The 18,592-nt window shown below is 58.7% G+C and overlaps 1 protein-coding gene across 1 annotated transcript; it reads right to left on the bottom strand.

Annotated features, from left to right (window-relative positions):
• Positions 1 to 619: 619 nt before the first annotated feature.
• Positions 620 to 17,614, bottom strand: COL1A1 (collagen type I alpha 1 chain). Its single transcript, XM_081162433.1, has 51 exons — positions 17,406 to 17,614; positions 15,715 to 15,909; positions 15,533 to 15,567; positions 15,396 to 15,431; positions 15,212 to 15,313; positions 14,424 to 14,492; positions 14,123 to 14,167; positions 13,925 to 13,978; positions 13,704 to 13,757; positions 13,114 to 13,167; positions 12,946 to 12,999; positions 12,569 to 12,622; positions 12,437 to 12,481; positions 12,266 to 12,319; positions 12,106 to 12,150; positions 11,895 to 11,948; positions 11,555 to 11,653; positions 11,425 to 11,469; positions 11,229 to 11,327; positions 11,070 to 11,123; positions 10,795 to 10,902; positions 10,663 to 10,716; positions 10,288 to 10,386; positions 10,040 to 10,093; positions 9,852 to 9,950; positions 9,211 to 9,264; positions 9,074 to 9,127; positions 8,907 to 8,960; positions 8,746 to 8,799; positions 8,287 to 8,331; positions 8,102 to 8,200; positions 7,722 to 7,829; positions 7,213 to 7,320; positions 6,952 to 7,005; positions 6,705 to 6,758; positions 6,361 to 6,468; positions 6,219 to 6,272; positions 6,050 to 6,103; positions 5,754 to 5,915; positions 5,563 to 5,670; positions 5,299 to 5,406; positions 5,151 to 5,204; positions 4,937 to 5,044; positions 4,459 to 4,512; positions 4,236 to 4,343; positions 3,861 to 3,914; positions 3,434 to 3,541; positions 3,062 to 3,344; positions 2,758 to 2,948; positions 2,232 to 2,474; positions 620 to 2,108 (listed from the first exon to the last, which is right to left on the bottom strand). The coding sequence occupies exons 1-51, from the start codon at positions 17,494 to 17,496 to the stop codon at positions 1,962 to 1,964; spliced, it is 4,380 nt and encodes a 1,459-aa protein (XP_081018559.1). The 5' UTR covers positions 17,497 to 17,614; the 3' UTR covers positions 620 to 1,961.
• Positions 17,615 to 18,592: the final 978 nt, after the last annotated feature.

The raw sequence follows: 18,592 nt of genomic DNA, 5'->3' as shown, positions 1-18,592 counted from the left end.
CCTCAGCGCAGGCTCAGGGTCCTCCTTCTTGTCTCTACTGCTTGTTTCTCCTTTGGAGGAGCTCAGAGAGGGCAAGGAGGGAGGAGGCCCGATGACCCTCCTTGTTTGTCCAGGGAGAAGCCTTGCTGAGGGCTTCCAGGTGTCCTCACCCACCAGTCCCACCTCCCTCACCCAGGGCCTCCCAGGGCCCCATGGGCAGTGCCTTCCCAGGTCCCCCAACCCTGCAGAGTGCCCACAGCAGTGGGGAGGGCAGCAGAATTGATGGCTTTGATGGGAGAGTGGGCACGAGGTTTGGGCAGCCCAGGATCTGAAGGGAGGTGTGTGCGTGTGCGTGTGTATGTGTTGCTGCACGCGTGGATTGCCTGCATGCACTGTAAGGGGGAAGAGGGCTTGGGAGAGACGTGTATGGAAAATTGCATGAGAAAGGGAAGAAAGTGGTTTAAGGTGTAAGAAAGGCAAGAGGAAAGGAGAGGGACCATGGAGGGTGCTAGGTGGGGCAGCGGACGACCAAATGGCCAAGAAAAGGAAGGAGATCCTACCTCCCACCGCCCCAAGGCTCCCTCCCCAGGTCTCCCTTCTCCGGACTCCAAGGAAGGAAATTAGGAGGCCACTACAAATATGTTTGGGTCATTTCCACATGCTTTATTCCAGCAATTAAAATAATTAAAAACATCTCAAATTATTATACACATACAAAATAGGTACAGAGTCTCTTGCTTCCTCCCACCCCAGGGGGAAAACTGCTTTGTGCTTTGGGAAATTTGTGCTCTGAAACCCAGGAGAAAAGACAAAGGACAGACCAAGAGGGGTGAGGATGGGAGGCGGCGGAGGAGGAGGGGTTTCAGAGGAGAGAGGTCTGAGAGAGAGGCCTGAGCAGGCGAGGGTGGCAGGGAGAGAGGGCGAGGAGTGAGTGGCACACTCTCTCCCGTGTTAAATAGCACCTTAAGAAAATTCACATGAGTCCCCATCCACAAGAGAAAAAAAAACAAAGAATTCAGAAGACTTTGAACAAAAAGGAACATTTGCTGGCCTGGTGGTAGGGGTGGGGGCGTCTCGACTTCTATAGCACCAGTGATCCCCTTGCCACCCCACCCCCCCATCACAGAGATGTAGCACCTTTGATATAAAATGGGAGCCCCTTCCATCCTGCCCCCATCCCGCCCCCACGCAGTTGCCCTGGTGACACATTTAGAGGTAGTCTTTCAGCAACACAGTTACACAAGGAACAGAGCAGTCTCTCCCGTCAGCCCTGTTGCACGGGGATCGACACGTTTCTGCTCTGTCGTGGCCCCTCCTGACTCTCCTCCAAACCAGGCGATGAAGGGCCAGTGGTCCCCCGGCATGCCCTCCTCAAAAACGAAGAGGGGTGTGTTGCCCGGGCCAGGGGACGCCCGATGGTAGAGCTTCTTTGGCAGTCTGAGAAGCCCAGGTCCCCCCAGGGTTTGGGGGTGCTGGGTGAGGGAAGCGGGCTGGGAGTGGAGGCCACTCGGGTGTTCTAGCATTGCCTTTGGTTGCTGGGCAGACAATGCATGGATTCCTGTGTCTTTTAGGGAGACTGAGACTTGGGGAGCAGTGGCGGGGAGGCCCCACGCAGGCATGGAGAAAGGAGCAGAAAGGGCAGCGTTGGGGTATCATAAGCCCAACGGGCAGAAAAGGACTTATCCCCACGTGGGTCTTCAAGCAAGTGGACCAAGCTTCCTTTTTTAAAAAGTTATTTATTTATTCTGTTTTTGGTTTTGGTAGGGTTGAATGCGTTTTTGGTTTTTGGTCATGTTCAGTTGGTCAGAGATAAAAACTAAGTTTGAGAGATGAATGCAAAGGGAAAAAAATTTTTCCAAAGTCCATGTGAAATTGTTTCCCATTTTTGGCTTTTGAGGGGTTCAGTTTGGGTCGTTTGTCTGTTTCCAGGGTCAGGGGCGATTGGGTTGGGTGGGAGAGAGCCAGGTTGGGGTGGAGGGAGTTTACAGGAAGCAGACAGGGCCAATGTCGATGCCGAATTCCTGGTCTGGGGCGCCAATGTCCAAGGGGGCCACATCGATGATGGGCAGACGGGAGGTCTTGGTGGTTTTGTACTCGATCACTGTCTTGCCCCAGGCTCCAGTGTGACTCTGGGGTGAAGGGGAGACAATGGGAGAGGGGTGTCACCAGGTGGGAAAGGTGAGATGAGGACAACTATGGCCTGCCTGCAAAGTCAAAGCCCGGAGAGGGGGCCCCGCGGGGGTGGGACTCACCGTGCAGCCGTCGTAGGTGACAGTGTAGGTGAAGCGGCTGTTGCCCTCGGACCGGAGCTCGATCTCGTTGGAGCCCTGGAGGAGCAGGGACTTCTTGAGGTTGCCTGTCTGCTGGTCCATGTAGGCCACGCTGTTCTTGCAGTGGTAGGTGATGTTCTGGGAGGCCTCGGTGGACATCAGGCGCAGGAAGGTCAGCTGGATGGCCACATCGGCAGGGTCGGAGCCCTGGCCACCATACTCGAACTGCAAGGGACAGGGAGAGCAGAGAGTGAGTGACTGTCCTGGAGCCTCTAGTCCTGGCCTCCCCGCTGGGCTCCTCGGAGAGCATTGTGACCGCCCATGTGCAGGGGTGGCTACACTTGCCCATGGGCACTCTATGTCTGAGCCAGTGTCGCTGGCCCCGGCCCCTGCTTCCCAGCCCGGCTCTGTCTGTCATACTCAGCAGAGGTCTAGAGCCCCCAGGACCTTTCCCCACTCCCCTTCTGAGCCCTCTTGTGAGAGTGGCTCCGGGGTCCAGCTCACGCACCTGGGACCCGCCGGTCATGCTCTCGCCGAACCAGACGTGCTTCTTCTCCTTGGGGTTCTTGCTGACGTACCAGTTCTTCTGGGCCACGCTGGGCTGAGTGGGGTACACGCACGTCTCACCAGTCTCCATGTTGCAGAAGACCTTGATGGCATCCAGGTTGCAGCCTTGGTTGGGGTCGATCCAGTATTCTCCTGCGATGGGGCAGGACGAGGTGGTCAGGGGAGGCCTGGGAGGTGGGGCGCGCGGGGCTAAGCCCTGTCCTGGCAGGAGGAGGCGGACGGGCACAGGGCGCGCGTGTCCTCACCGCTCTTCCAGTCAGAGTGGCACATCTTGAGGTCGCGGCAGGTGCGGGCGGGGTTCTTGCGGCTGCCTTCAGGGCTCCGGATGTTCTCGATCTGCTGGCTCAGGCTCTTGAGGGTGGTGTCCACCTCGAGGTCACGGTCACGGACCACGTTGGCGTCATCGGCCCGGTAGTAGCGGCCGCCGTCATGAGCCTTCTCTTGAGGTGGCTGGGGCAGGAAGCTGAAGTCGAAACCGCCGCTGGGAGGACCGGGGGGACCAGGAGGGCCGGGAGGGCCGGGGGGACCCTGCAAGGAAAGGAAGGACAGTGAGGATCACCAAGGCTTGAGCATCTCGGGGCTGGAGCCACGAGCAGGCAGAGCGAGGAGGTACGTACAACAGGACCAGCATCACCAGTGCGACCACGAGGGCCAGGGGGGCCGATGGGACCTGCAAGACCGTTGAGTCCGTCTTTGCCAGCAGCGCCGGGAGAGCCGGGGGGACCCTGCAGAGGGGAAGATGGTTACAGAGTCTGCCAGAAAGCACAGGACCACCGACTCTAGTGGAGAAGGCCCCCCTCAACCCCCCACCCCTCTCCCCCGGTGCTCATGGCTGCTCACTCCCACGCCCGGGCCAGGAAAACTTGGTGGGACGAATGGAGGGTGCCAAGCGCTGGAGGAGATTGTCTAAGACTCTTCTTCCCTTCCCCCAACCCCTGTCCCGGACCCTTCTCCTGAGAGGGGTGGAACATCTGCGTCCTAGGCAACGGGCCCTGAAGTAAGCCTGGGCTTGGGACCCAAGAGGAGGTAGAAGGTGTGACTTACACGGGGACCAGCAGGACCGGAAGCTCCAGAAGGACCTTGTTCCCCAGGAGAGCCCTGAAGGACAGATGCAGAGGCAATTTCAGCCCAGTGTGGGTCAAATGCAGCCAGCAACCGCCCCCCCTCCATTATTCAGGGTGTCTCTAGGCTGAGACTCCTCCCACAATGCTCTTTCACCCCTCGCCCTCTCAGAAGCTCCTTGGAAATGCCCATAAATCTTCAGATCCCAGTCATCACCAGGGACGAGTGAGAATGATTACCCAGAGGGGGAGACTGAGTCAGTGTCCCCCCACCCCCCACCCCTGCCATCACATGACAAGGCTTCGGGACATGATAAGAGAAGACTCAATGGCAGCAGGGGGTGGGGGAAGTACTTACGGGAGGGCCAGGGGGACCCTGGAGACCGGAGAAACCACGGTGACCCTTTATGCCTCTGTCGCCCTGTTCGCCTGTCTCACCCTTGTCACCACGGGGGCCTTGGGGTCCCTAGAAGAGCAGAGGAGACAGGATGTCAGGAGGAAGGTCCATTGGCACCGAGTGGGGTGCTGTCCACATCTGGACGAGGGTTCTGAGGACACGAGGGCCAGAGCAGGGCACTTACAGCAGGGCCACGGGCACCAGCGGGGCCGATGGGACCAGCAGGACCTGCGGGACCCTGGGGAGAGCAGAGAGAGCGTTAGATTCTGGCCAGGGAGGCCACAGCCAAGGGCTGGCCCAGCATTACCTGCAGGATGAAACCTCCCCTTGGCTAGATCCCTCTTTCCTTACATCCTTCCCCACTATGCCCATCTCTCCTAAGCTCCAGATGAAGCTTCATGGAAATTCAGACTTCATGTGAGCTGGGGCAGTAACCTGGGGACAACCCCATTCCCTGGGGGAGATGGGGTACTGTTGGGAGAGGGGTCTCGAGGCTGAGCTGTGGCTCAGTGTTTTCAGGGGGGCCAAGGGTTTGGCCACCTTGAAGACCTCCTGTCCTCCCCCCACCTGGTTGAAGTCAGGTGTCCACCTGCAGGCCCCTAGGCATGCCAGGATAGTCCCCGGCCTGACCACAAGCAGCAAGCGGGAGCCCAGCTACTTACAGTCTCACCACGGTCACCACTCTTGCCAGCAGGGCCAACTGGGCCAGGGGCACCAGGAGCACCAGGAGCACCAGGGGGTCCAGCAGGGCCTGTCTCACCACGGTCACCCTGGGAGGGGAGAGGAGGAAAGTCCAGGTCAACCCCACATGAAGGGGCCAGGTAGGGCCCAGGGAGCAGCAGACGCTGCTGTGACCTCAGGGTGCAGCCGTCTTACCTTGGGGCCAGGAGAACCATCTCGTCCAGGGGAGCCTTCAGCACCAGGAGATCCCTGCAGAGAGAGGGAGAGGGGTCAGCATCATCCAGGGGGAGGGAGGCTCAGGTGAAGGCCAAAAGGGCCATGTTGAGGGCTGGTGACTGCTTACCTCACGTCCAGACTCGCCAGGGGGTCCAGCCAATCCAGGGGGGCCCATGGGACCAGGGGGGCCACGTTCACCACTTGCTCCAGAAGGACCTTGTTTGCCAGGTTCACCCTGAGGTAGAAGAAAGAGAGTCAGGACAGAGATGGGGTGCGGAGGTCCTGAGAGTCCCCTGGTCATCTAGCATATCAGTCTTCATTGGCTCCACCCCCCCATCCTGCATCCTTTAAGTCCTGTGACAGTTCCTCTCAGGGTCCAGGGGGCACTCACAGAGGGGCCAGGAAGACCAGGGAAGCCTCTTTCTCCTCGCTGACCGGGCAGGCCGACCACACCACGTTGTCCAGTAATACCCTGAGGTCCAGGAGTGCCGGGAGAGCCCTGGGGGAGACAGATGGTGGTGAAGGGCCTGGCACTGGCCAGGGACCAAGGCCCCCCCGGACCCCTCCGGAGTTCACACTTACAGCAGGTCCATCAGAACCAGGGGATCCTTTCTCGCCAGCAGGGCCAGGAGGACCAGGGGGACCAACTTCACCAGGACGTCCAGCGGGGCCGGTCTCACCACGGGGGCCTTTGCCGCCTTCTTTGCCAGCAGGGCCAGGAGGGCCAGGGGGTCCAGCGTTTCCCTGGATGAGGAGAGGGACTGTCAGATTCCAGTGGATTCTGGAGCGCCACTGAGGCCTCAGTCAAGCCCATTACACTCCTGGCCCCCACCCCCCACCGCCCCTAGAGCAATGGAGTCTCCACCACAGATACTCACAGAGGGGCCGGGAGGACCAACTCGGCCAGCAGCACCAGGGAAACCAGTAGCACCCTACAGAAGGGGACAATGAGTAGTCAGGAGAATAGTGCCCTCCCCTGACCCAGCTGCCCCACCTCCAAATCAGAGCTGGGGGTCTCTCCGCAGAGACACAGAGGGAGATACTCACAGGGGGACCAGCGCTGCCACGAGCACCTTTGGGTCCAGGAGCACCAACATTACCCTGTAGGAGAGCATAGAGGCATCAAGGCTGGGCCAGTCCTGGATCCAGGCCTGTTGGCAGCTCGGGGCCCAGAAGGTGAGATACTCACAATGGGGCCAGGGGGGCCAGCGGGGCCAGCAGGACCAGGGGGACCAGCATCGCCTTTAGCACCAGCATCTCCGGGTTCGCCTTTAGCACCAGGTTGGCCATCAGCACCCTGGGGGAGGAGGGAGAGTGGTGAGCAGAGGAGATGGATACACCAGTGTAATAGTCAGGCTGCTCCACAGGCTGGGCTGGGACAGCAACTCCAGGCAGGAGGATGCTTGAATGGGAAACAGTCCCCTCCCCCTCCTCCTTCCCCCTCTGGTCGATGCTTCTGTCTGTCTTCATCCAGTCACCCAAGGTCCCCAGTCCCAGTTGGTGATAAAAAATGAAGGGAGTCTTGATACTCACAGGGGGGCCAGCGAAGCCAGCAGGGCCAGGGGGACCAGGCTCACCACGGTCTCCCTGGAAGAAAAGGAGGCGAAGTGGAGAGATGCCCTGGCGTGGCAGAGGGACAAGCCAGAAGGAGGGGCCCCAGGAGCATTCTCCAGGGACCAGAGATGATAGCAAAGGTGGAGGAGGGGTAGAAAGGGGTGGGGGCGGTGTAGGGGGAGAGAAGGGCCAGGGATGGGGCATTAATCAGGTCTTCTGTACTCACGGGGGCACCACGAGCTCCAGTGGGACCAGCAGGGCCGCTAGGACCAGTTTCACCCTGAGAGGGAGGGACAAGAGGCTCAGGGTCAGCGCCCACCTTAAATACTTCTGGCAGATGATCCCAGGAGAGCCTCCCCTCCCTCCCCCCTCCCCCTCCGTCGGGTTGTCAGCTCAGAATGGCAGGACCTGCCTTTGCCGCAGAGCCACGCCCAGGCTTGGGGGGAAAACTGCACTAGTGAAGGAGGGAGGGAGGCAGCTACCTCACCTTGTCACCAGGGGCGCCAGCAGGGCCAGGAGGACCGATGGGGCCAGTCAGACCTCGGACACCATCTTTGCCAGGAGCACCATCAGCACCTTTGGGACCAGCATCACCCTAAAGACATAGGAAAGCCTGAGACTTCGAGTGTGGGGCAAGGAGGTAACCTATCGCTTCTTGCTGGAGTCTGGAACCCTCCCCAGCTCTGCATGACCCCCTCCCGTGCAGAGGACTCAAGACTTCTCGGAGGAAAAGGTGCCTGCTGGAGGAAGTTAAGAGCCCTGCCCTGTGTATAGGGATGCGTAGGGAGTGCCCCATCCAGGAGGAAACCCCACCTCTCGTTGTCAAGGTAACTCATGGCGAGAGAAGGGCCTGGACCACATGTAGAGGATTCATCAGCAAAAAGGCCAGAGGGGAAGTGGGGGGATTCAGGAGAGGAGGGAAAGGCCACAGGGAGGGGAGAGAGGCTGAGGGATGAGAGTACACAAAGAATGGGAGCCACACAGGGTTGAACTTACTCTGTCACCCTTAGGTCCTGGGAGACCGGCTGCACCGCGTTCACCAGGCATTCCCTGAAGGCCAGGGGCACCCTGGCTCCCAGGAGCTCCAGGGGCACCAGCATCACCCTATGTGACAACAAAGAGGACTGGAGTGAGGCCTGGGGTCCCAGGACTAGGCCATAGCCTTGAGCCCCTCTTAATATCTCCCAGGCTTGGTTCCGAGGCTAAAGACAGGCACCAGCTCAGAGGAGAAGCTTCTGGCCCAGCCCTTCAGGCTGCTCCTGGGCCCCACCCTAGCCCCGTCTCCCCACCCGTTCCTCACATGTTGGTGGCTGTGGTCACAGCCAGGTGTCCCCTGCCGCAGGAGGGGTGAGACCTGGTCCCTGTGCTGTCCTTACCTTAGCACCATCGTTGCCAGGGGCACCATTGGACCCGCGGGGACCAGCAGGACCGGGGGGACCTTGCACACCACGCTCGCCAGGGAAACCTCTTTCACCCTAGGAGGAAAGGACTCGTGATGGTGGCTCCAGAGACAGGGTGGAGCACGGGGCATCTGGATGGGAGCAGCAGAGGCTCTACTTACTCTTGCTCCAGAGGGGCCGGGGGCACCAAGGTCTCCAGGAACACCCTGAAGGGGAGAGAGGGAGGGACAGACAGTGAGCAAAGGCCACCCAGGCCCTCGGCACTAGAAAGCAGCCCTGCCCTCCTACTGTGGGGGTGACCCAGGATCTGGGATTAGAGACCAGCACCTTTGCAGCACTGAACTAGGATCAGCCCTCTCCTCTCTCCTCTTCAAGATGACACCCCCCCCCAACTGTGGGTGGAGGGAAAGACACAGAACATCCCAGCATCTCTAAAAAGAAGTCATCCAGACAAGCAACCAAGCAGCTCCTTCCAGATCATATCATGCCTCCCTCTGTGGAGCTCCCTTCATAATGGGAAGTCCTTCCTGGTGCCTAACCACGATCCCTCTAGCTGATGGTGTCTGATCAGCTAGGAGGCTGGCCTCTCCCTCTGCACTCCAGGCACTCCTGCCTCTTACCTGTTCACCGGGTTTGCCTGCTTCACCTGGAGGACCAGCGGGGCCGGGGAGACCCTGGAGGTGGGGAAAGGGGGAGGCAAGAGAAAGGGATTAGAACCCAGAAGAGAACAAAGGGGAACACCCAACCCTCTCCCAACCCCCTGCCAGCTGTGAGGCCTCACCTGGAATCCGGGGGAGCCAGCAGGGCCTTGTTCACCTCTCTCACCAGCAGGGCCCTGTCAGGAGAGAATGCTGTGGTCATGGGAAGGCCCAGGAGAGGAGGGGCAGAGGTGTCTCCCCTTTCCTGCTCCACTGTGCCCCCCCAGGCCTCCCAGACAGGGACACTTACAGCAGGGCCAGGGGGTCCCTGAGCTCCAGCTTCTCCATCTTTGCCAGCAGGACCCTGTGGGGAGAGAGCAAAGAAGAACTCAGGGTGGTGAGGTGGCTGGAGGACGAGGGGGCAGGCAGGTGGTGTAAGATACTCACCACAGCGCCGGGGGGTCCAGGAACACCTCGCTCTCCGGCTTTCCCAGGTTCTCCCTGGGGGGAAAGAGTCAGGGTTGAGGGGGCTGAAGTGGGAAACCAGGGCCTCCTGGGCCCCTCTTGTTTACTTGGGGTAGAATTTTTAAAGGGACTTTCTTATCTACCAGCTCTGGCCCTGGGGCAATGCCTTTGCTGACTATCTACTGCTGACCCCTTAGCCTCTCCCCCAGGCAAGTGCCCCTTCAGGCTCGTCTCTCCACCCTCTCCCTCCCTTCTCCCTGCCTGTGAGAACCTGAGCTGCAAAGGACTTTCATCTCCTCTGATATTTCCTTTTAAACCTCAAAGAACCCCCAAGATTTGGGGGTGACTATTATATAAAGGGCCCCCCCATCTCCGTGTGTGTGTGTGTATGTGTGTGTGTGTGTGAGGGATGCCAACAATACTCATTTCCAGGGATAGAGCAGTGGTAGTGGTACCAGGAGAGGTTTCTCATTTTATGAATAAGGAGACTGAGGTCCAGAGAGGGGCAGTGAGTGGCCTGAGGCCACACAGCAAGACAGCAGCAAAGCTGGGTCCAGAAACCAAGACTTTGGCCTCCCAGTGTGTCTGTCCCTGACTCAGTGATGCTCCTCACTGATACTCACAGCAGCACCTTTAGGTCCAGGGAATCCCATCACACCAGCCTGACCACGGGCACCAGGGGGGCCTGGAGGTCCGGGGCGACCATCTTGACCAGCGGGACCCTGAGGATGGAAGTCACAAAAGCAGAGATGAGAACAAAGGGTGGGTGGGAGAAGAGTAGAAGGGGGCCTGGGGGGGGAGCAATACTTACAGGGGGGCCAGTTTTGCCATCAGGACCAGGGCTGCCAGGGCTGCCAGTCAGACCCTAAGAGGGAGCAGAGAGGTGTGAGTGGGCTGGGGAGGAAGGGGAATAAGGGAGGGGGCTGAGAAGAATGGAGGCTGGGGTGGATGGCACTCCAGCAGGCAGGTCCTTGGTCCTGCTCCAGAGTACCTCATCCCAGACCTCACATAGGACAGGCAGGGTCCTGGGCCAAGCAGGGCAGGGGGTTGGGGTCTCACCTTGGCACCAGGCAGACCAGCTTCACCGGGGCGACCAGCTTCACCAGGAGAGCCTTTGGGGCCAGCAGGGCCAGGAGAACCACGTTCACCAGCGGGACCCTGGTTTGGGGGAGTCAGGGGAACAATTAGAGTCTCAAGTCCAGGCCTCTACCAAGGGCCAGCATCTTCTTCCTCCCAGGGAGGTGGGGGGCTTTGAGGGGCATTGTTGGAGGTGGGAAGGTTAAGATGGGGCCAGTGAACAGAGAGAGGTCTGTAGCCACAGCATGGAACACTAAGGACAGGGCCATGGGGCAGGTGGGGCCTGCCTACATCTGAAAGGGGAGAGTAAAGGGCCGGGAGCAGCAGAGTCCGCCTCCAGCCATGAAGAGAGGTTACCTTGGGACCAGCAACACCATCTGCGCCAGGGAAACCACGGCTACCAGGTCCACCCTGCAGGAGGAGAGGAGGTCAGTGAGCTCAGACATGGGGCACCAAGCTGGCACTGGGGACAGCGAAGGGGGCACTTACACGCTCGCCAGGGGGTCCGGGAAGACCAGCAGGTCCTGGTTCACCTCGGGCTCCTCGCTTTCCTTCCTCCCCAGCAGGGCCAGGGGGTCCTTGAATACCAGTGGGGCCCTGGAGACAGCAGAGAGGAGGGGACAGCCTGTAGTGAGGGGCCCTCCTGGTGCCAGCTCCCACGCTGGCTTGAGGCCGGGCCTCCAGCACGAGGGGCTCTCATTCCTCCCCAGATCCCTCACAGGGCCCCCAGGCACACGCTCTGAGCTGCATGCACGTGGACTTACAGGCTCTCCCTTGGCGCCAGTGTCTCCTTTGTTGCCAGGAGCACCAGGTTCACCCTGTGTGGGGGGAGAAGAGGGTGAGCAGAGAGCTGGGCACAGTCCCCACATGAGGACCACACTAGAGCCAGAACAGAATGGGGCAGAAGTAAGAATGGTACTTACGCTGTTACCCTTGGGACCAGGGGCACCACTGGGGCCCTGGGGTCCAGAGGGGCCTCGGGCACCAGGGAAGCCAGGAGCACCAGCAATACCAGGAGCGCCCTGTAGGGGGCAGAACAAGTTGAGCCTACCAGTGAAGGGCACAGGGCAGGTGGGAGGTGAGTATCAGGGGCAGCTCTGAAACCTGCAGGACACTTACGTTGGCACCTTTAGCACCAGGCTGTCCATCAGCACCAGGGTTTCCCTGTGGCACAGAAAGAGGCAGGTGAGCAACAGGCAAGGACTCTGAGTTGGGGAGGGGCACAGGGCACCGAGGAGGCAATACTTACAGCAGGGCCAGCAGCACCAGCGGGACCAGGGGGGCCGGGCTCACCACGCACACCCTGGGGACCTTCAGAGCCTCGGGCTCCTTGGGGACCAGCTTCTCCCTGGATGGGAAGGAAAGAGGTCAGGAGCCACCCTAGGAGCCCAACCTCCCTTTGGAAGGTGGAGGGTGAAGGGTAGGGACAGGAGACCAAGAATCAGGACTCCAAGATCAGAGAAAGGGACCCTGGGACAAAGGTGTTGGGGATGGACTTCTCTCTTGCCACTCTGGGTCCCCTTGGTTTGCGGAGCAAGGAGACACCTTGGCCCATGGGAGCTATACTCAGAGGAGGGCAGGGGTCTCACCTTAGCACCAACAGCACCAGGGAAGCCAGGAGGACCAGCGGGACCAGTGGGACCCTGTGAATGAAAAGGAGATGTTAGCAAGAAGGAAAGTGGCAGCTGCAAGTCACACTCTGGGACAGAAGAGGCCTTGGGGTTCAGACCAACATGGCCTATCCCCAGTGCTATCCCAATAGCTAACTCCCAGGCACTGAGGTCTAGAGGCCATACTTACAGGGGGTCCAGCAGCACCAGTAGCACCATCATTTCCACGAGCACCCTGAGGGAGAGAGGGGGAGCCTCGGTTATGTCCACTGAGCATTGGCCGGTCCTTGAAGCTCCTAGGGGACTCCTTCCAGAGCCCATGGATCCCCCAAGGGGCCAGTAGTACTTACAGCAGGGCCAGGGGCTCCGGGGCGACCTCTCTCACCAGGCAGACCACGAGGGCCCTGGCAACAAAACCAAGAAAAACCAAGTGAGATGAGAGGCACACCCCTTTCCCTAAAGCCCCGATCTTGCCCCTACACCCTGCTCCCTCTCTTCCTTCTAGAACTAGACACACTCACCATCTGACCAGGAGCTCCATTTTCACCAGGGCTACCAGGTTCACCCTATAGAGCAGAGAACAGAATTAGGCCTTTGTTCATGGTGGGACTGGGCTGGAGGTGGAGATCCATGACATTGAGGCAGCCTCTTACCTTGGGACCAGCAGGACCAGCATCTCCCTTGGCACCATCCAAACCACTGAAACCCTAAGATAGAAAGGAGAGCCAAGGTAAGACTTGTGGAGGAAGCAGACCACCTTGACACCCACCCAGACCTAAGAAGGAGCCTCAGGAGGTCACCACGTTCATTCTCTGACTCTGAGCTAGACTAAATCCCACCTGGCCCAAGATCTCATCCAATCCCTTTATCGGGATTTCTTTTCCAATGGATGGAAGTTCTTTTGGATGTCTACTCTCTATCCCTTGGGACTTCTGTAGCTGCCACCCACCATGACACACACCAGGGTCCTTTGGGGAAGGGGCTAGAATGGTGGGATGATGAGAACTTAGAGGACTCAAAGGAGACTCACTCTGTGTCCCTTCATTCCAGGGAGACCAGCAGTTCCGGGCAATCCCCGCGCACCCTGGAAGAAAAAGAAAAGAAAGGCAGGGCCATTAGAAGACATCATTCTGGACACAGCTCCCAAATGAAGCCCAAACACAGCAACATGGGGGGCCGGCCACACTATCTTGCTCACCTGAGGTCCAGGAGGCCCACGCTCACCAGGACGACCAGGCTTTCCAGCTTCACCCTGCAAGGGAGAGAAAAGACCTTCATGCCCAAGCCCATGGGCTGGAAACCTGTGGATGATCCGAATCTTCTTGGGGTTGTTGAAGGTCAGGCTTAGGGGTGCAGAACCTCATCTTTGAATTTAGAGTGCAATTTAAATCTACCATAAAACCTTGTTTGGTGGATTTTAATTCCCTCCAGAGGAATTTCTGTTTATTTCTGTCACCAGCAGTTTCATCTCATCATATGGAAGGCAAATCTGAGGTGCCCAGAGCAACTAAGCTTAAAAAACTCATTTGCCTTGAGGGGCGGGGGTGGGAATTGCCTGAAGGTGGCTGGGGGTGAGGGGGGGAATAGTCGCTCCTGTTGGGGAGAATGGAGAAACATCCCACAAAGGGTGAAGATCATTGTTTAAGGTCAGTCCCGTGCATCAGGGAGAACTTTCCCTCTTTTCTCTGGGTATTACCCCCAAAGGTGGGGCACTGGCTGGAGTATTATAGGCCCTAGCTTATAGAGGCAGTAAGGATCAGATGGTATCTTCTCATGGGGGTTACTTACATCATCTCCGTTCTTGCCAGGGGGGCCAGGGGGACCACGGGGACCCATGGGACCCTAGAGGAGATAGGAGAGAGGAGGTTAGAATTACCAGGGCAAGGAAAAAACGAGGGGAGACTGGGATTGAAAGGAGGAGGTAAGGAAGATTCCAGATGGGAATGGAGAATCCATGTATTTCCAGATGGAGTGTGTATTTGTACACAGTATAAGTTGGGGGCACTTACCGAAGCTCCAGGCTCGCCAGGCTCACCAGGGGGGCCTTGGAAACCTTGGGGACCCTGGAGGACAAGGAAAGAGGGGTCGGGTTAAAAGGACAGATCCCTGACAACTTTTTCCCATCTCACCAAGAAATCCCTCATCCCAGTCCTCCCTCCAGAAGCCCAAAGCTCAAGGTGGTGTATGAAGATATCCTGGATACTTACAGGTGAGCCGGGGGGGCCAGGGAGACCACGAGGACCAGAAGGACCCTACAGAAGAAAAAGAAAAGGGAGCCATAATGACACCTCTGCGGGAAAATGCAACATGGCTGTGGTCTTGTTGTCTCCCATTGGTTCCTGTTGGCACGACCCAGTTGTCTTGCATTCTTGCTGGACTCTGAGATCCCAAGGGGCATCTTGACACCTCCTAGGTTATCTCTGTCACCCTCATATGCGGCCACCGGCCCATCTTGTTTGGGTCCCCATCACTCTTCTTCTATCATCTCTACTCCCCCTGGTGGCTCACCATGGGGCCAGGCACGGAAACTCCAGCTGACTTCTCGTCATAGCCATAAGACAATTGGGGAGCAAAGTTCTAGAAAAAAACACAAGAGAGAGTGCATGAGAAAGTGGGGTCAGGACAGTGAGACGAAAGGCAGAAGACAGCACCAATAATGGGACAAACGGACATGATGTGCCTCCCGATGGGATGCACTGAGTGGGACACCACCACATGTAAGAGAGTCCTGCCAAAAAGGCATCACCAGAATCAGGCCATGAAGACACACTGCCAAACCCAAAAAGAGGGACAGTTTACAAAACAACCAGCCTCTTTAAAAAAAAAATCTGTGTCATAAAAGACAAAGTCTGAGGAATGTTCCAGATGAAAGGAAAACTAAACATGACAATTAAACGCAATTCATGATCCTGACTTGGATCTTGGATCCGGATGGGGGCGGGGGGTGGTGGTGTAGGGGGGGATGCGATAAAGGACGTTATTAGCACACAGGTGAAATTTGAATCTGGACTGTATATTAGACATAGTACTGTCTCATTGTTAAATGTCCAAAATGTAAACATTGTGCAATGGTCATGTCAGAGAATGTTCTTTTTCTCGGGAAATACCCACTAAAGAATTTAGGAGCAAAGGGACATAATACCAGCAACTTATCTCAAACAAATGATTCAGAAAGAAAAATGACCATAATTATACGTATACATAGGCAGACTGAAAAAACATAAAGAACGCCACCTGCCCCTCCCCCACCCCCACATACGGGGTGGGGAGGGAGGAGAGGAGCGCTCTCCACTTACTCCTCCGAGGCCAGGGGGTCCGGGAGGTCCGGGAGGCCCGGGGGGTCCGGGGAGTCCAGGCTGCCCAGGGATGCCGTCGCGGCCGGGGGGGCCTGCGGGTCCCTGCGGGGAGAGGGCGGCGGTGAGCGCGCGCCGGGAGCCACGCCCACCCTCAGCCCTGCACAGCCCCACGCGCCTCGCTTACCCTCGGGCCTCGGGGGCCGGTGTCTCCTTTGGGTCCCTTTGGGGTTGGGAGAGAAGAAACAAAAAAAGCCGGGTTAGAGGAGGGAGGACCACGGGGAGTCATGGGAGGGGTGGCAAAAGTCGAGGGCAGAGCTTTACCTCGACTCCTGCGGTTTCTAGATCCGTTGGCGACACTAGGGGGGAAGAGACGCGTGTTAGAGGCGGGGTTTGCTCTGGGCACCGGCCGCAGGGGCGTCCCAGGCCTGGGCCGAGGGAGCGGCCCGGGCCCCCCCAGCCCCAGCCCCAGGCCCAGCCCCAGGCCCAGCCCCCAAGCCCCGTACCCTCGCCGTCGGGGCAGACCGGGCAGCACTCGCCCGGGGGCGCTACGGCGCCGGGGCAGTTCTTGGTGTCCTCGCAGATCACGTCATCACACAACACGTTGCCATTGTCGCAGACGCAGATCTGACAGACCTCGGGTTTCCATACTTCTCGGTCGTGGTACCTGATGCCGTTCTGTACGCAGGTGACTGGTGGGACTGGGGCACGAAGGGGAAAAGCGGGGCCGTCAGCGGCGCCCGAGTCCGCATCGCAGCGCTCCGGGGTCCCCGACCCTACCCGCCCGCCCCTTCTGACTTGGAGACATATTTAGACTTTCCATTTCCCGCCTCCTCCTCCCCCACCTCCTTTCCCCAAATCCTTAAAAGCTCATAAGCTCATCTGCTCCTCATCAGAGCCAGTGACAGCGCCGAGGCGCCTGGCCAGAGCGGCTATAACTCTTTCCAGTTCTCAGGAATTTAAACAAAGCTTTAGGCGGGGATTGTTTCCAACTCCAACCTCAGTCCATTGGTGCTTAGGCCAAGTGAAATAAAAAGCCATTGGGTTGGGGGGCGGTGTGTGGGGGAAGGAGAGAGAACAGGAGGGGCCCCCATCCAGAGGGCAGGCTTGTGGGGAGTGGTCTGGGTGGCGACAGGAGGAGGGGGTGGGAGGAGAGATGGGAGGCCCAGCCCCCATCCGCCCCACTCCCCAGGCAGGTGGGATGGCGTGGGCGGGGCTACGAGGATGGGGAGGGGCTGGTTTGCTTGGGGTCCCGCCCAAAGACTTGAAATATACCCCCAAAGTTGGATACGCCCTAACCTCCAGCGCCCAGACGTCTCAAAAACCCTCTCTGGGACAACCCTCGTTTCCCAAAGCAGGCCAGTGCCTCTGGGTCACTCCCAGCCAAAGAACCAACCAGTGGGCAAATAGTCAAGTAGTTAACCAGGCCACCGCCGGAGCGCCTACCCAGACGGCCGCTAGGTGGCGGGCAACACTAAGCAATTTCCCTGGATGGGACATTTTTAGAGAGAGGGGCCACTCCACTTTCAGCTTTATTTTCTAGGTCTAGAGGTGGGGTTCACACTCGGCAATAACCCCCGTCTTCCCGCTCGAGCTCCTGCGCGGGGAAGCGCTGGACAGGGAGGAGCGGTTCTCAATATTGATCAGCAGAGGGCGCAAGGACCCCCGCCCTGCCCAGTCCTCTCCAAAGTTTCTCAGGCTCCAGCCCGCCCACTCTCCGCGCCCCCTCCCCCTCAGCCCAGCACCCCCGCGGCCCCAGCAACACTGTCTAGCCTGCAGAGAGGGCAAACAATCTTTCCTTATGAATCATCCCACAGCCTTCTTGATCGTTTTTACATCTTGGGCTCCAAATTCCCAGCTCGGCGCCCCCATCCCATCTTCGACGTACTTTCGCCCGCCCGGCGCTCAGGCCCCCTTTTTCCGGGTTGTACCCCACCGTGCGCGCTCAGGACTCCCTCCTGCACTAACTCAAGTTGCGCTCCAGCCTCCACTCTCGCTTCTGGGGGCATCCATCTCCACCCAGCCACCCAGGGTGCACTCCCTTCTCTCCCAGGGTGCCAAAGAAGCGCCCCCATCATCCCCCTTCCATCCCCGGGTCTCCGGAGCATCCCGAGTCTCCGTTTAAGTCGCGGACTCCAGAGACCGGGCGCAGGGTGCGACCCAAGTAGCCCTGGACTCTCCAAAGTTTGGGACTTACTGTCTTCTTCTTGGCCCTCCTCTTGGCCGTGCGTCAGGAGGGCGGTGGCCGCTAAGAGGAGCAGGAGCCGGAGGTCCACAAAGCTGAACATGTCTAGACCCTAGACATGTAGACTCTTTGCGGCTGGGGTGGGGGTTAGCGTCCGCTCATGCGTGGCCTCACAGTCCGCGTGCCTCCTGCTCCGACCCGGAGGAGAAACTCCCGTCTGCTCCGACCAGCGGCCCGGGCCCCTTTTATACCATCCCGATGGAGAGTGGGGAGGAACCCGGCCCCTAGGAGAGGGGGAGCCGGCCGCCCGTCCCCCAGCCAATCACAGCTGCCTGGCCCGGCCCCCAATTTGGGAGTTGGAACCGAGAGGAGGAGGAGGGAAGAGAAGGGAAGGGAGTCCACCGCACATCTCCCCCTTCGCAGCTCTGCCTCCCCAGCCCCCCAGCCCAGCCTGGGCCAGAGATGCTGCTGCTGGGGTGCGTCTGGGTCCTCAATATAGTGTGGGCTAAAGAGTGGGCAGGGCACCCCTTCCACTTTCTTCCTGGGACCCCCCAATCTGGAAGAACTGGAATTGGAGAACAGGGTGGGGAGCCTTCCAAAGGTGGAAAGATTGGGGGTGATTGAGGGAGGGTCCTCCTGGCCATGCCTCATTCACCCTCCTGACAGCCTTGGCAAGAGCTAAAGGATGGATATGAAGAGGCCAGCTGGGGACCCTCTCAAACAGGAGAACCAGAGAACTAAAAAGATGTGCCTGTTTAGGGGTGTCTTCTGGTGTGGCCTGAGTATGAAGCTTAGGAATATTTGGGGAACGAATTAGAGATGCCTTTAAAGCCATTGAGAATCAGATAGTTGGAGGGATGCTGGCAAGAGGGTTTTTTGAGGATGACAATTCTTCTACCATGCCTGAAGCTCCAAGGCTCAAACGCTCTCTCCCAGCCCCTGGGCTTGAGAGAGATGGGGTGGGAGGCTGAGGCACTGGGCGAGAAACTGGACTTCAGGGTCTCTCCAGAAGGAAGCTTCGGTGTTGAGTGTTGGGGCAACACGGTTTTGGTGGGGAGTTGCTAGGATCTTTCCACCCCAGGGACAGTGAGTTTACATGGGAAAGTCTGTGACAACTGGTGACTTAGAAAAGGGTCTTGGGTTAGGGACTGTGGTGGCTGCGGCCAGGGTGCAGCACAGAGAAACAGGAGAGCGCTCAG

Source organism: Miniopterus schreibersii (assembly GCF_964146895.1).
Source record: "Miniopterus schreibersii genome assembly, chromosome: 16".
NCBI lineage: Eukaryota > Metazoa > Chordata > Mammalia > Chiroptera > Miniopteridae > Miniopterus > Miniopterus schreibersii.
Note: the sequence above shows the minus strand (reverse complement) of the source record. Positions and strands in the feature narration are given on the sequence as shown.